Below are 15,271 nucleotides of genomic sequence, written 5' to 3'. Positions count from 1 at the left end.
AGGGGTTGCAGCTTCTCCCATTTTTTCCTTCCAAAATGCATCCACTCAGTTATGATGGCATTCGTGTGAAGTCGCGTTATACTCCACTACCTTTGTTGGAAGTATATGGTCCAATGAAATCTGTTTCGTCCAGTTGTACTTGAACTTTAACCTCCAAGTAGTTCTAAGTTGCACCCAGAACACATTTTGAAAATAAATTCGGAGAAGGTTGTCTAATCCCCACATTATTCTACTTTTATGCCTGCATAATCATAATGTAGTTTTTTTTATTTTAGTTTTTTCATTGCTGACAATAAATTCTAGCCCATATGATTTAAAGCTTTAACTTTCCTTTCAATTATGTTTTCCTCACGACAGTATTTTGGTATTTTCCCCTTTGCTGAATCTTTCTGGTTCCTATTTTTCTCAAAGTTCAGCTAGCTTGACCTTCTGCCTTTGTGTTGACTTACTGTGATTTCTGCTTTTATGTCCTTTGTTCAGCATTTTTTTAAAAAAAAAACAGGGAACTATAAATTCATGTCTTTTTGAGAAATAACATAATTAGTCTTAAACCTGTTTTTTTTTAATTATTTTTAAATACTTTGAATTATTCATTTATTTCTTGTTCTTCGCCATTGTAATATTTGAGCCAAAATTCTTTGTTTTCCACATTAGCATTTTTGTACTTTTTGTACTTTTTGTATTATCATTTTTATCTTCATCTCTTCCTTTCATCGTATATTTTCTTATTTTTTTGGCATTATATTTTAAAATTTTAAATTAAATTTAGGAAAACAGCACACTAACAGGCCACTTCAGCCCACAAGTCCGTGCAACCCCCCCCCAGTTTACACCCAATTAACCGACATCCCCTGGTCCGTTTTGACCGGTAGGAGGAAACCAGAGCCCCCGGGGAAAACCCATGCAGTTGTGGGGAGAACGTGCAAACTCCTTACAGATAGTGCGGAATCCGAACCCAAGTCCTAATTGCTGGTGTTGTAAAAGTGTTGCACGGACCATTGCGCCAACCGAGCTGCCCTAAAGCAAAGCAGTAGAGAAAACTATGTCTCATTAATGTTGTTCTACTTCATGATGAACTATTTGCTCCAACCTCCTTCCATCATTTTTCTGTTGGATTATTTTTCATTGCCAATTATTTTGCTTTGTTTGGGACCCACATTTCAGTGTTGATTGGAAGAAGTTCCAGCCCATTGAAGGTTGTGTTTTTTATGAAAGGTTAAATTGTGATGTAATGACAACATATACCATGCCACTTGTATGTATTTGATTTTTTTTTTAAAGTGTGGATGTGAAACACGTTCCCGTTATTATCTCCCCCAAGTTTTGCACTTGCTCTTTGCATATGCTGATAGCATGACTCCAGCTTTCTAGGCTGAAGAAGTTCACGATATCGATAAACGCTCCCAGAAGTTCTCTTTTCTCTAGATACTTCCTTCATTAAATGGAAGCGTGGACCTCCCACTCCCCAGACTGTTAACTCAGCTTTCCAGTTGCACGAGTTAACATCAGTACCAGTTTTGTGGCCAGCATCTCACTCATAATCCAACAGAAAAATAACCTGGCGTGACTGTTAGCTTCCAGGCAACACCTGAAGAACTTTGAAGCAAAAGGAAAGACAAAATTGCTGAGTAGTAGAACCTCCACATTGGTTCACCTGTACTATTCAACCCAACCACCAAGTACTTATTGGTCAACCTGGCTCAGCTGCTGCCACACAAATAGCCTATATTCCCATCTCCAGGAAGCCACAAGGATGATTTTGGAAGCATCAAGATCCGCACAGCTTGAGTGGCTTCTAGTATTACAATAAAGGCATCAGGATGTTCAATGTGGACTAACATATCAACATGATTTATTTCTCTCAGTATGTTACTGGCATTCTATAGAAGTTAATTATGCTGTCTGAAGGGAAGACCTGCCACCCCAGTAGATAAGATCATTTCTTGAAATGCATCCTCTGGAAAGAAAGGAGAGCAGAGCAATTCTGCTTCATTCATTGTTGAATTAATAAGTCGGGACATTTTATTCTGCATGGACTGCAGAATAAAAGGTTACAAACTTAACAGACAGGACAGCAGGGCTGCTGTTAACTGATTTTTTAAAAAAAGTTTTGAATATTGCTTTTGATGGAAGTACAAATGCTCGAAAATTAAATATTGATTTTAAATACTGACACCTACTGGTACAAGGAGGACTTGCTGGTGTTATTGATTTATTTTGTGTGAAACCTTTAATTAGCTTCAATATTTCCAACAGGAAACTGCCCTACAGAGTGACCATGACCCTTAGTTGTCTTCAAAGCACGGCATTTTAACTTCTCTTCATAATTATGCTTCACTAACACTGAACTAATGTGCCCTTGATCAATTTGAAAAACATTTTAAAGAAATGCAGAAATAGTTCTTCTACCATAGTAAAAGCTGTACCTTAGATGGCAGAATTTTAAGGGACGTTGCAATGTCTAAATAAAGAAGGATCAATTTTCTATAATTTTGCATCAAAAAGTATTAATGGCTTTCCCGACTAATTATACCAACTGGAATCCTTTTGCTATTTCTACATTCGTGGGACCCGAGCAATTCCACTGATGGAAAACTTGGGGAATCGCAGGATTTATCTGTTCAAACCAAATACGAGATGTAAATTTATCAGTTTGTTTACACAGTTATGAAGAAAGGATGGGTAGATTAAACATTGAAAAATTAAAGGTGATATTGTTGAAATATTAGTGATTCAGAAGAGACTTAACAAATATAAATGTTTTCAGTTGTGGGACAACCTACAAGTAAGGGGCATTGTTTCAAATTAGGAGATTGTCCATTAAAACTGAAATGTGATCAGCCATTTTCAATGGGGGGGAGAGGCTCTGGACCATCGGGGACCACAGCATATTTAAGTAAAAGCCTTGTTTTCACCTCAGGAAACATAATTTTTTAATGTTTTTTTTTAATGTAGTCGGTGGTAGAGAAGTACAGAACAAACCAAAACTTGAATTTTTCACAGGGAAAGCAGCCCACAAACTGAGCAGAATCCTAGAAGGGCCAAAGCTGAAAAAAAGATTGAGAATGGCTGATTGTAGATCATGAATCCTTGGAATTTTTTTGCTCTTGAGAACTGGCCTCCTCAGCTCTCTGTTGTAAAATATTTTTTAGTCGAATAGAAAAGACAAAGGTTATGGTGACCATGCCAAAAAGTTGAGGCCAAGATCAAATCTTCAATGATCTTCTGAATAGCAAAGCAGGCATGGGGTATCACTTGGCCATCTCCTCCCCTCTACCTTCCCCACAGCTGTGATGCATTTTATAAGAAAACGTTGATTTTAAAAAAAAATTATCCTCTTCAGACTTTGCACCTCTTAGAGATTGGATAGCAGCAGCTGATAATGTCCGCCCTATGTTCGGTATTGCTGTATGAAATCCTGATGGATGTAGAAGCCCTTTAACTTTCCAGAAACCCTGCCACCCTAACCAGAGAAAAAATACAATGCTAGAGAAATTCAACAGGTCAAACAGTGTATTTTATCCAGCAAGGATAATGATGCAAAGATAATGATACATAACCAACCTTCCAGACCTTTCATCAAAGTATAATTAAAGTATAACTTCACTTCCCTGACAGTGAGCAACTCAGTTATGTTGACAGTGTTCCAGAATGCCTGGTTTCAGTATCACTTCCCTGCCCCTGGGCAGGCTTTGACCCATTCTGGCCAACTCACACCAGATTAGATTAGGAGCAGGTGCAATTTCAGCATATTCCTCAAAGAAGCAATTGATTAATAGTACTTTGGTCATCTCTCATTTATATTATAGATTTTTGAAGTATCACCTGTAAAGTAATTGTTTGTCTGCTATCAATGAATGTCTGTCTGTGATTTTTCTGCCCACTGAAATCAATAAAATCTCCTCATGGTGAGGTACCTTGACATGAATCATGTACCTTGACATTGAAGCATTGAATTGTCACTGCATCAAAGACCATTCAGCCATTGATTTCATGGCAGTGGAATCTATGACGCATCTTGCTGGGAGTGTCATCCTGGAAAATGTACTTTGCCATCAGTGAGGTACTTCACTGTGAATGACATACTGTCATATCTCTGAGAATTCTGAAATGTATCCTTGCATTAGGTTTCCATCTTGTGTGATAGATAGTGATGTGAACCAGCTGAGACAATTCTGCAGCATCTCCCTGAACCTTATATTTCAGGTGGCATGAATGACCCTGTTCTTATGAGCATTACGTTCTTTATTTCTCCAGAGGAGGGAGCACCTTGTGGTCATAAAAGAATTCCGCCCACAGTTTATTCAGCTAGAAAATGGCTAAAAACAAGGTAAAATATTAGTCTTTGGCAATACAAAATTAGCAGTTTCTGCATATGAATAGACAATAATCGGCAAACTAATTTTTTAACTCTGAGCAGACAGTTATTTAAGAATATGTACTGATAATCCTAATATTTTCCAAAGGTATTACCTTCAAACATCTTCCAAGAGTGGATTTTTCTTAGACCTCTAGATTCCAAGGAATGAAAACATAGCATGTTCCTATTTGAGTTCTGTATGCACACAGCTAAAGAAAGATAGTTCACAGCTCCCAAAAGCAGATTTTAATAAGTGTCTGCCTGGCATTTTTTTTTTTTAAATTTAGACATACGCCACAGTTCTCTAGATCACAATCTATAGATCGCAATGAAAATTTTGCACTGATGTGTGGCAAGGCATACCACAAACTATTTATATAAGACTTCAAGATGACCACTAGTAAGCATTGTATTGCTGCAAACCAGGCATGCTATCATGAGACCATCATTAATGCCAGTATGAACTCCTGTCCCTGCTTAAATATACACTGTACTCTACCATTCTTTAGAAAAAGGGCAACAATAAGATGTAAAGCAATTTATTTACCCATTTGTTAAACAACTCTTTTGAATTTTGCTAAATGAGATTTTAGAGGCTTCCTGATCTCATAAGATTTGGTGATTAATCAACTTTTTAACTGTTTGACTCTACATCTGAACTTAAAGAATATTCTGTGTCTTTGTTAGACTTACTTAGATTTAGTTCTTCATTTTCCATGCTCAGAAATGGATTCAGGATCAAATGGTCCACAGTAGAGAAATGGATAATCTCTGCCAGAGACAGTTTGAACTCGTAAGATTTCTGACATCAAGTCAATGGGATATTTCCTGTTTTCATACACTTGTATTAAGATTCCTACCTCACACTTCTGTGAACTTGGTTTGCTGAACTAAGAACATGAATATAGTAATTTGCCTCTGGACTAAGAACATGAATATAGTAATTTTCTTGCTTCACTATTCTTTCAAGTGCACGTTGGTAATGATACAACTGGATCTGTTGAACTGAAAAGTCAAATGTAATTGAACAGGACTCAATTTTGACCTTGATGTCTTCAAGAGTTATGCAGCTCTATAACTTAGTAATGTGCATTGCCGTTCTCGAGAAATTGTCCAACAGATGATTTACACCATGTTATAAATGCTTCAGTAAACCTTGCTTCTTGTGAATTCTGAGAGATTTCTGACATTGCAGCTGTTCTACCCACTCACCAAATATCTATCTCAATCCCAATGTAACTAGCATTCTTATCAATGTCTTCAGTAATGCATAAAGGCTCAGCATATTTAGATTAAAAAGTATTGCTGATTGCATGTTGAAGCTTTAAGCTAGCAAACTAATGACATTGCTGCGAAACAGACTTACAAATGGCTCAGGAGGGAAATATGAAAGTCTGCAAATGCCATGATTGTAGTTTTTTAAAAAAAAACACACAGAAATGCTGGAAGAACTCAGCCAGTCTTGCAGCATTGATAGGAGGTAAAGATGTAGGTATTTCGGGGCTGAGCCATTCTTCAAGGTATAAGCAAAAAACAGGAAGGCATCTTTATAAAAACTGGAAAGAGAAAGTGGAGGAGACCAGATAAACAGCCAGAAGGTGTTAATTAGAGGAAAGGTGAGAATTGATTTTGGCTCTATGTAAGGAGAGAGAGGTGGAGGAAAGGCAACAGGGGAAAGAAGAAGGTAAGGGGGGGGGGGTTGTTTAATTGAAATTGGAGGTCAATGTTGATGGTATCTGGTTGGAGGGTGCCCAGACTGATGAGATGTTGTTCCTCCAATTTGCAGGAAGTATTTGGCAGTCTGGCAGTGCACCATACTATGGACAGATGTTTCAGTAAGGGAATAGGGCAGGAAATTGAAATGGGTTGTCACTGGGAGATCCCCACTATTGTGGCAGACAGTCAAGGTGCTGAACAAAGTGATTTCCCAGTCTCTCCAATGTAGAAGAGACCACAACGGGAGCATCAGTGACTCATCTGTCCAAATTGAATCACAAAATAAACACAAGCATATATAATTAGGTACACAGATAACGGCATGTTAGTGTTTGATGTGCAACAATTAATCTTCACAAAATATTGTGCATTTTATTTATTTTACAAAATATGCAAAGTTATTTTTGCATATATTGCATGAAAACCAACACTTTTCCCAGTAAAGTAAATATAATGTTTGAATGGTATTGTAGTTTGCTCTGAATGCTTAGAATTATTGTGGTAATAAATTTGCACAAGATAGTTTGGCGTTCTCGTCTGATGTTGCAAAAGTAACAGAAAATCAACTAAAATGAAGGTTTCAATCAGTGACACATCTTTTAAAATGTGCATGGTCTTAACCATTATCTCATAAACCCATTATTGGTGAGCAAAATTTTGTTTAATCCCTGTGTGACTCAAATCAGGTTTATAATTTCCTCTTCAGTATTTAAGTATTTAAGTATTTACATAATGGGATCCATCACATCTTCAATTCAATGCTGCAGCATTTGAAGTTAAATACAAGTATGTTCTAAATCACAAAAAAATTCTTTTTGCAGTTTTACATTTACAAAGTATTTTGACAGAGTCAAATAAATGCATCCCAAAAATGACATTGCATGAACAAGAATTAATTATATCTTCGGCAGAGCTGAACAATTTTGAAAACTTTTAGACCTCAGCAAAGTATGGAACAATAAGGATGCAGAGAAACCATCATGTAATATTAATATCTTAATTTGGACAATATTATTACAAAATAACCAGGTGATATGCTGCATTTATCAAAATAATTACACAATGATATAATTAGTACTGTTTAGAACACTAGTTTTCAAACTGACCCCTCCCCCCTAAACTCACTTTCCAATTTAAGCAATCCTTATGCCATAGATGCTCCGTGATTAATAAAGGATTATTTAAGGTATGTGAATGGGAAGGGAAGGTTGAGAACCACGGCTCTAGACCCAATTGTTACTGAAATATTTTGCTTGAGAAAAATTGTCATTGACCCATTTCCTTTGGAAATAACGAGTCAATTAGGTACAATTAAAACAGTGGTTTTCAAACTTTTTCTTTCCACCCACATAGGGATTGCTTCAGGTGGAATGTGAGTTTAGAGGGCAGTTTGAAAACCACTGGTTTAGAATATAATGCAGTCTGGATAAGTCACATTGATTCTCATAATTTTGTATTCGTTTGACTCACTTGCAACTCAGCAAAATGGTCAGAACAAAAGCAGAATTTCCATTGTGTGAATTATTTCCTCATTTCCTTTCTTTTTCCTTTGAATTTGTTTTCTTTATAATGTCATATATTAGAAAAGTAACTAACAATTAATAATTGTTCCTTTTTTAATATTTTTATTGATTAAAATAAAGAACAAAAAAGGTACAATTTAATAAGATATGGACAGTTATACAAACTAAATAATTCTGTATATCTAACATACATAAATTGTAAATCATATCCATAATTCATGTTCTAAATAGTATATACCTTAGGGGAAAAAACTCTAATAATGCAAAAAAGAAAAAAAATAGTGAAGGAGAAAAACTCAAAACCCCTTACTTCACCACATTGCCAGAAGCTATATTTGATTGGTATTAAAAGAAAAATGGTATAAAAAATTAATGTAGATAATGTGGAAAATTAATTGAATAATTAATATTTTCTGTATTCAAACTGGGCATGAAGTCATGCAACCACTGATCATGAGTAGGTGGGGCAGCATCCTTCCATTGAACTAAAATCACACGCCTTGCTAAAAGAGAGGTAAAAGAAATAGCGTGACTCTGAACCAGAGGCAAAGAAGAATCATTCCCTCCCAATTTACTGAAGAGGGCCACCAAAAGGTTCAGTGTTAAATCTACATGAAAGTTTTTGATAAATTATGGGAAAACTTCTCTCCAGTATTTTTTCTAGACGAGGACAAGCCCTGAACATATGAATTAATGACACTTCTCTGCACTTACACCTGTCACACCAGGGAATCCTATTGGAATAGAAGCGAAACAATTTTGCTTTTGACAAATGTGCTCTGTGTATCACTTTAAATTGAAATAAACAATGTTGAGCACATAACAAAGAGCTATTAACCAACTTACAAATTGTGTCCTAATCCACATCCAATAAGGTCAAATTTACATCCTGTTGTCAAGTATTTTTGATTTTAATTAACGAAGTCTGATTGAAACATAACAATTTCTCGTAAATAATACATATTATACATTTATGAGAATTCATTAAGCTCAAAAAAACTCATCTACAAAATTTGATTCAGACTCTCTTGGAAATTAGAAGCTTGTGATTCAAGAAAATGTTGAACTTGAAAATATCATTTTTTAAATTGAATTTGGGCATTTTTTAAACCAACATTTGGCATCAATCCTGTAATAAAAATCAGGAAGCTGCAGGAACTCCAATTCAATTTGCATGAACAAATTATTTGATGTTGAATTGTAACATTAATTAAGGCATGTGGAATTTTTATGTTAGTTGAAGTGTGAAAGGAAGTTTTGCTGCAGTTTGGCGAATGGCTGCCCTTCCCAGATTCCCAGACACTGATGGGTGGGGGGTGGGGGGAAGAGAGAGATAATTTACAATTGAGGGATCAAAATGCAGCTTCAGAAGAACTTTTGACCCAGGTTAATTTCTGGAAGATGAACTAAGTCCGCTCACCCATTTCATGAATTGAAGTAAGGGTCTCATCAGCTGTGGTCCTTCGGTAGATTTCTGAAACTGGGGAGAAAATACTGTGTAGGTGAATCACTAGAACAACAAAAACGGTGATGTTGAATTAATGATTCCACAACCTTCTGTTGACAGCAGTGAAAATTTCACACCAGCTAAATAACTCCTGTGCAAAATCTGACCTCAAAAAATTAGGCACAGTTAGGTTCTAAATTAATATATCCAAGTTACCAAACTGTTTTAAGCATCTATTTTTTTTAAATTTTCACACTATTAACCATATTGACCAAAATACACATAAACATTTCCCTCTTGAATATCACAGTGTCATTTTTTTCCCTTTTTCCCCCTCCCTTCCCTCCCTCCTTCCCACCCCCCACTCCACCCACTAAACGTTCAACATATACAATACATTAAACCCATTAAACAATGTCATCACACAACGAAAATATACAAGAAAATTGTGTCATCTACTTTTACACACTCGGTCAGTTCATTTCGTCGTCTTCTCATTCTGTCATTTTAGGGGATGAAGGTCCGTGGTAGGACTTCTCTGTTGTGTTCCATGTACAGTTCCCAAATTTGTGAATACTGTGATGTTATTTCTTAAATTATATGTTATTTTTTTTATTGAGGCATTGGGATTTTGCCAGATTTAACATTCAACAGAGACTGAATGGATCTTTGTAAATTATGCCTTGGTACATTGATGTAATAATTGGCATATATAAGTCAACCTGTTGGGGACATTTGCCTCCACTTGGTTAACATACATTTGTTACCAGTTGCAATTCTCAAAATAGTCAACCTTATGAGCCCATGGAGAAGTTATCTCATAAATAAATAAATAAATTACATTTGTCAAATCATGAAACTTTTACAAAAACACCAGCTTCAATATTAATTGCTTTGGGATTTAGTCAAAATGGGGTTCACTCTTGATGGCTCTGTTTAATTTCAGACTTATTTGGTGGAATTAAAATATTTCAAGTCATCATTCAGCATTTCAACATCCAGGAGGTGAACAGTTAATTCAGTTCATCACTTAGCCTGGCTGCTAATGGACACGAATTAAATTACATTGTCAATCTCATTTAAAGACTGGAGAGGCCAATCAAGAAAAATATGCAAGCTTTGGAATGCTTTCCAGGGATTTTGTCTGAAGCATATTAAGAGGGCTTTGTTTTGATAATATCCTTATCTGGAATTGCTTAATGCTGCCAATGGGTGTTCAAAAAAAAAGGAATTCAACTTGTCTGCAGTGTACTTAATTTAAAAAAAATGTTTCAAACTCCAATGGTCATTTTATTGGATATTACAGATTGCAAAAAAAATGTTTTCATTTAATTGACCAAGATCATCAAAAAGATCTGAAATGTTGAGGATGAGAGATAATGTCACAATCATATTTCCAATGAAATATGTTCTGTGAAGATAACCAGATGGTATAGATTTGCTGAATATCTTTCAGGAGAAAAATCATAAGATGGAATCAACCCAGTCAACTCCATATGCCTGGTTATTGAACTGAACTTTTTATCATCCTGTGTACTAAGAGTCGGGGGGTTTTTTTGTGTGTACTGTCGAGACAGGATTAAACCAAGAACTGACAGATTCTCAAGCAGGTCATGTGCCAGTCTATTCAAATTTATATTGAATGCTTCAACAATGTGGGCAAAACTAATCTACAAAATTGTGAGGCTCTGCCACCAAACACAAAACATTTTTGATAAAGGCATGATGGATCAATAGCTTCCATCTTGTTCTTTTATAGCATAGATAATGTAATGAAAGCTTCCAACCCACTTCCTGTAGCAAGGGCGTACGATGCGGGGGGGGGGGATTTCCCCCCCAACCCAAATTCAGGGAAAACAATATTTCTTTTGTTGTATGTTGTGTGATTTGTGCTGTGCATCATTGATTGATAAAAATACTTTTTTTAATTTGAAATTGGTACTTGTGTAGTTGTAAAAAAAAAATTGGGGCAAATCAATCTGTTCTACCTCTTTTAACCAAAGAATCCTTATACACCCATGTCATGTGTGCACAAAAATTGGTATCAACACACATGTTGACATATTAGGGGAAATGTCAAGGTTCAGCCTCAAAGAAGTTGAAGCAAGCTTCCAAAAGAAGTAAAGAAAGGTGGAGGCAGGAAAGTGTAGGTTAATCTAACTGTATTTGCATAACAATTATGTTTCTTTTTATTCTTTGTAGGAGACCAAAATCAGCTGCTTAAGACTGGCAACAAAAGGTATGAGATTTCCTACTTTCTTTGCAATGTCCAATAACCAGCATCACATTACAAAAAAAAGCATTTGTTTCTTCTTATTGGAAGGATTTGAGGAGAGAGAAATTGATTGAAGCTTGATTCATTTAATTGCAGAACTGGCCTGCTTATATTTTGCATGACTTTATTTTGTGGTTGCTTTGCCTGGTGACTTCAGTTTTTGAAGTTCATATCATGTAGCAATTTATTTTGGACTTGATTTGTGCAGTGCCTACATTATACATTATCATCTCTGTGCATTGATTAAAATTACTGAGTTGAATTTGTCTTGAAATTTGGAAGCCTGCATCCACAAATCGCCGATTCATTTCTGAACATCAAGCTCTTCTTAATTTGTAGACTTCATTGTTAATAAAGATGTATTATGTGAAGTGTTAATGGAAACCAATTCCATGCTTTTCAGCTACCATTCTTTTGCTTTGACCATTTTTTCTTCCACTGCACAGATTATTTAAATTTTCCCCATTTTGTGAATGTTACTTGTCTCTCCTTAGACATAGAACATTGTATTTACACATTTTGAAGAAAATTGAAGACAAAGTATTTGAGCTGCATTTTTATTAAAGCCTAGTATCATAATTTATTCTATTGAAATTAAAATTAGTCAGAGGTATCATTAAAGCTTTAATCTGAAGTAATTATTCATTTCTCTTGGGGATTCCAGATTGATTTTATAGAATGGGGGCTGTGAGATATTATCAAAGGATATTTTTTCTTGGTAGACTTGCTACTTTCTTTTTTTTCTTATGCATGCTGACCTGGAACTTCCCCCTTGTCTTAACGAGAATAGGTAGGATACAGATAACTACACCGTACATTCTTGTCATCCCAACTGCAGGTGATTATCTACTGTCAAGTAGAAATGTTAATTCCTCTCCAACCCTGTGTAACCTGTCATTTCAAATAACACCTGTGGATTAATTTGCATTCTTTTAGATGTAGAAAATGTTCTGTATTAAGCATTTTGATTTACAGATGCAAGTTGTTTGAATACTTCATGCTAGGGAGCTGTAGAGATCAATCTGTGCCTAGCACCAGATTAACTAACTTTAGAAGCACCACAAAATGGCTGCCATGAATGATTAAGGGTGGGTTTACATTCAATTGGGTAGGGGTGGTGCCTGGCGGGAACCTAATACATTAATCTTCATGGAAAGATCATTTGTTTGAGCAGAATTGGTCTCTGTGACACCGTATGGTTCCACAATTCAACCACATTTAGCATTAAAGACTGTGTGCAAACAATGAAAGCACTTGTGAGATATTAGGCTCAAAATGTAGTCACACAAAGTTAAAAATTAGACAATTGAGTGTAGTTAACTGACAGGTAAAGCATTTGATTGGTATGCCTAAAATTTAATGGTGTGGAGACTTGACAAAAACCTTTATGCATTTGGGGGACTTGGGTATGCAAAATCGGCTTTTCCTGAGCACTTTTCTTGACATCTGTCCAATGGCTAAAAGAAACCATAACACTTCTCCATTAATCATTGGAAAATATAGCAACTTTTTTTTATTTGTAGACTACATGATTAAATTTCAATGCAAAATGAAATGCAATGGCAATTGGGAATTTTTGACAAATCAAATTGAATCAATGATTTTCACTTTAAGTTCTATTATGTCTCCAAGATGCTAGTACATGGAAATTCCTATACCTGTACAGTTATACCTATCTACATGCAATATATTCTTGGAAGCAATTTGGAAGATTTTTCACCATTCATGACCATTGTTCTGATGCAGAAACAAGCCTTCACAAGACCAAAGATTTGCTGCAGGTTTGCTTGAGGAACCTTGTTGAAGTCCAATGCTGAGAAACTCCTTCGTTTGGTCTCTTTTATCTAATGTGGCTATCCACCTCTCCATCCAACTCCAGCCTTTCCCAATCTGCCCTACAGCTCACCCAAAAAAAATGACTCCAACTCATTCATAAGCTCATGGCCCCCAACATAATCTTCCTCAACCTAGCACCTACCATTCTATGTGTTTAAAAAAAAAAAAGAAAAAAAGAAAAAAAATTAAAATTAAATTGTAAACTTCTCCCTCTCACCTTAAACCCCCTCACTTGTTTGATTTTTCCACCCTGGAAAAAAAAGATTTTGACAATCTATCTTCTTGTGTACCTCTCATAAATTTATAAGCCTCCATCATGCTTTCTTTCAGCCTCCAAAGATCCAGAGAAAACAATCCAAAATTGTCTAGTTCTCTCATCCAGGCAATATCTGAGTGAACCTCCTGCACCCTCTCCAAAGTCTCCACATCTTTCCTGTAATGCAGCAACCAGAGCTTCATGGAATACTCCAAATGTGGTCTGATCAGAATTTCATACAGCTACAATAACAACTTTTTAGAACAAAATACCTGACCAATGTGGATGCTGTACACTTTGTTAACCACCCCATCTACTTGTGTTGCTACTTTCAGGGAGCAATGGGCTTGCACCTCAATCTCCTTCTGTACACCAATGCTCCAAAGGATCATGCCATTTACTGTTTACTTTTCTCTTCCATTTGCCCTCCCAAAGTGTAACATCCTCCCCTTGCCCAGATTTAACTTCCATCTGATGTTTCCTTGCCTATTTTTCCACCTCTCCTGCACTTCATCCTCCATGGCATGCCTTCCAATTAATCTATACCCCTTGCTCTATTCTTTGACAGCCGCCTTCACTATCCACTATCCACATCTGCCAATTTTTGTGTCCCCTGTCAATCAGCTCATCCACATTTTTGTCCAAATTGTTTGTGTATATCGTAAACACAGAGGTCCCAGCATTGATCCTTGCTGAACACCACTGGACAAAGGTCTCCAGTCAAAATAACACCCCTCCACTTTTACCCCTGTGTTTAATAGCCAAGCCAATTTTCAATCCAATCTACTAAGCTTCCATGCATTAGCTACCATAAGGGACCTTGTCGAAAGCTTTACTAAAGTCCATATAGATAACATCCATTGTCCTCTCTTATTAATCATATTTGTCACCTCAAAAAACTCAAGTGTGTAAGATATCAAGCCATACTGACTATCCTTAATGTCCATGTGTTTCTCAATGAGACTATCCTATCACTAAGAATATTCTCCAATTATTTCCCTACCACTAGTTTATCTCTATTGCCCTTCCTAAGCAGATGAAGAACATTGGCTATTCTGCTGCCCTCTGGGACCTCACCAGTGACTAAACAGGATATAGGATCTCTGTCAAGGACCCAGCAATCTCTCTTGTGTCTCTCTCAATAACCTGGGATAGATCCCATCAGGCCCTGGGACCCTATTCACCTTAATGTTCTTTTAGAGGCCCAACACCTGTTAAGTGTAAGCCTTTGTATTTTGAGTCATGAAATGCCAATGGAACAACATTTTGTAAAATTGCTTCTTACTCCATTGGAAAAAGAGTTCAAATTCGGTCCAGTGGTGACCAATTATTTTGTTGTGGAGAGGTTTCTTGAATTTGTAATGAGATGCAGAGTGACCGAGCATGTGCAGAAATATGAACATTGATTTAGAACAAGCAGGTTATAGTGAGGTAGTCTGTTGTCTTTGAGGAGATCATTAATATTCCAGGTAAGACATAGTCAATTCTTTTTAAATGTGGGCTACCATAAAGAAAATAAGATGAGATGCAGTACATATTTGGCAAACAGAGAAGATATCTGGATAAACAAAATAAGATTGGAATAATGGATTAATGGATTAATGGAATAATGGATTAATGGAATAATGGAATAATGGAATAATGGAATAATGGAATAATGGAATAATGGAATAATGGATTAATGGAATAATGGATTAATGGAATAATGGATTAATGGAATAATGGATTAATGGAATTGGAATAATGGAATTGGAATAATGGAATAATGGATATTTATAGTGTCCTTGGTTCCTTGATAATCAAATCATAAAGTCCTTGAGACAAACATCATTCAACCTTTTGACGCTTTGAGTCTATA

General features: G+C 36.1%; 1 protein-coding gene across 25 annotated transcripts in view; it reads left to right on the top strand.

The window, feature by feature from the left end:
- Window positions 1-15,271, top strand: part of ptprt (protein tyrosine phosphatase receptor type T) — a 1,055,968-nt gene that overhangs the window by 802,596 nt on the left and 238,101 nt on the right. For 23 of the 25 annotated variants that reach the window (XR_011339907.1, XR_011339906.1, XR_011339908.1 and 20 more), the window contains 2 exons: window positions 11,249-11,285; window positions 12,112-12,159. Coding sequence is in view for 21 of the 25 variants with exons in the window: in XM_069884025.1 (XP_069740126.1) it covers window positions 11,249-11,285; window positions 12,112-12,159 (85 nt within the window). In the remaining 4 variants the exon portion in view is untranslated. The remainder of the gene's footprint in view (window positions 1-11,248; window positions 11,286-12,111; window positions 12,160-15,271) is intronic. The other 2 variants (XM_069884009.1, XM_069884010.1) reach the window with 1 other exon arrangement.

Source organism: Narcine bancroftii, chromosome 6, assembly GCF_036971445.1.
Source record: "Narcine bancroftii isolate sNarBan1 chromosome 6, sNarBan1.hap1, whole genome shotgun sequence".
NCBI lineage: Eukaryota > Metazoa > Chordata > Chondrichthyes > Torpediniformes > Narcinidae > Narcine > Narcine bancroftii.
Note: the sequence above shows the minus strand (reverse complement) of the source record. Positions and strands in the feature narration are given on the sequence as shown.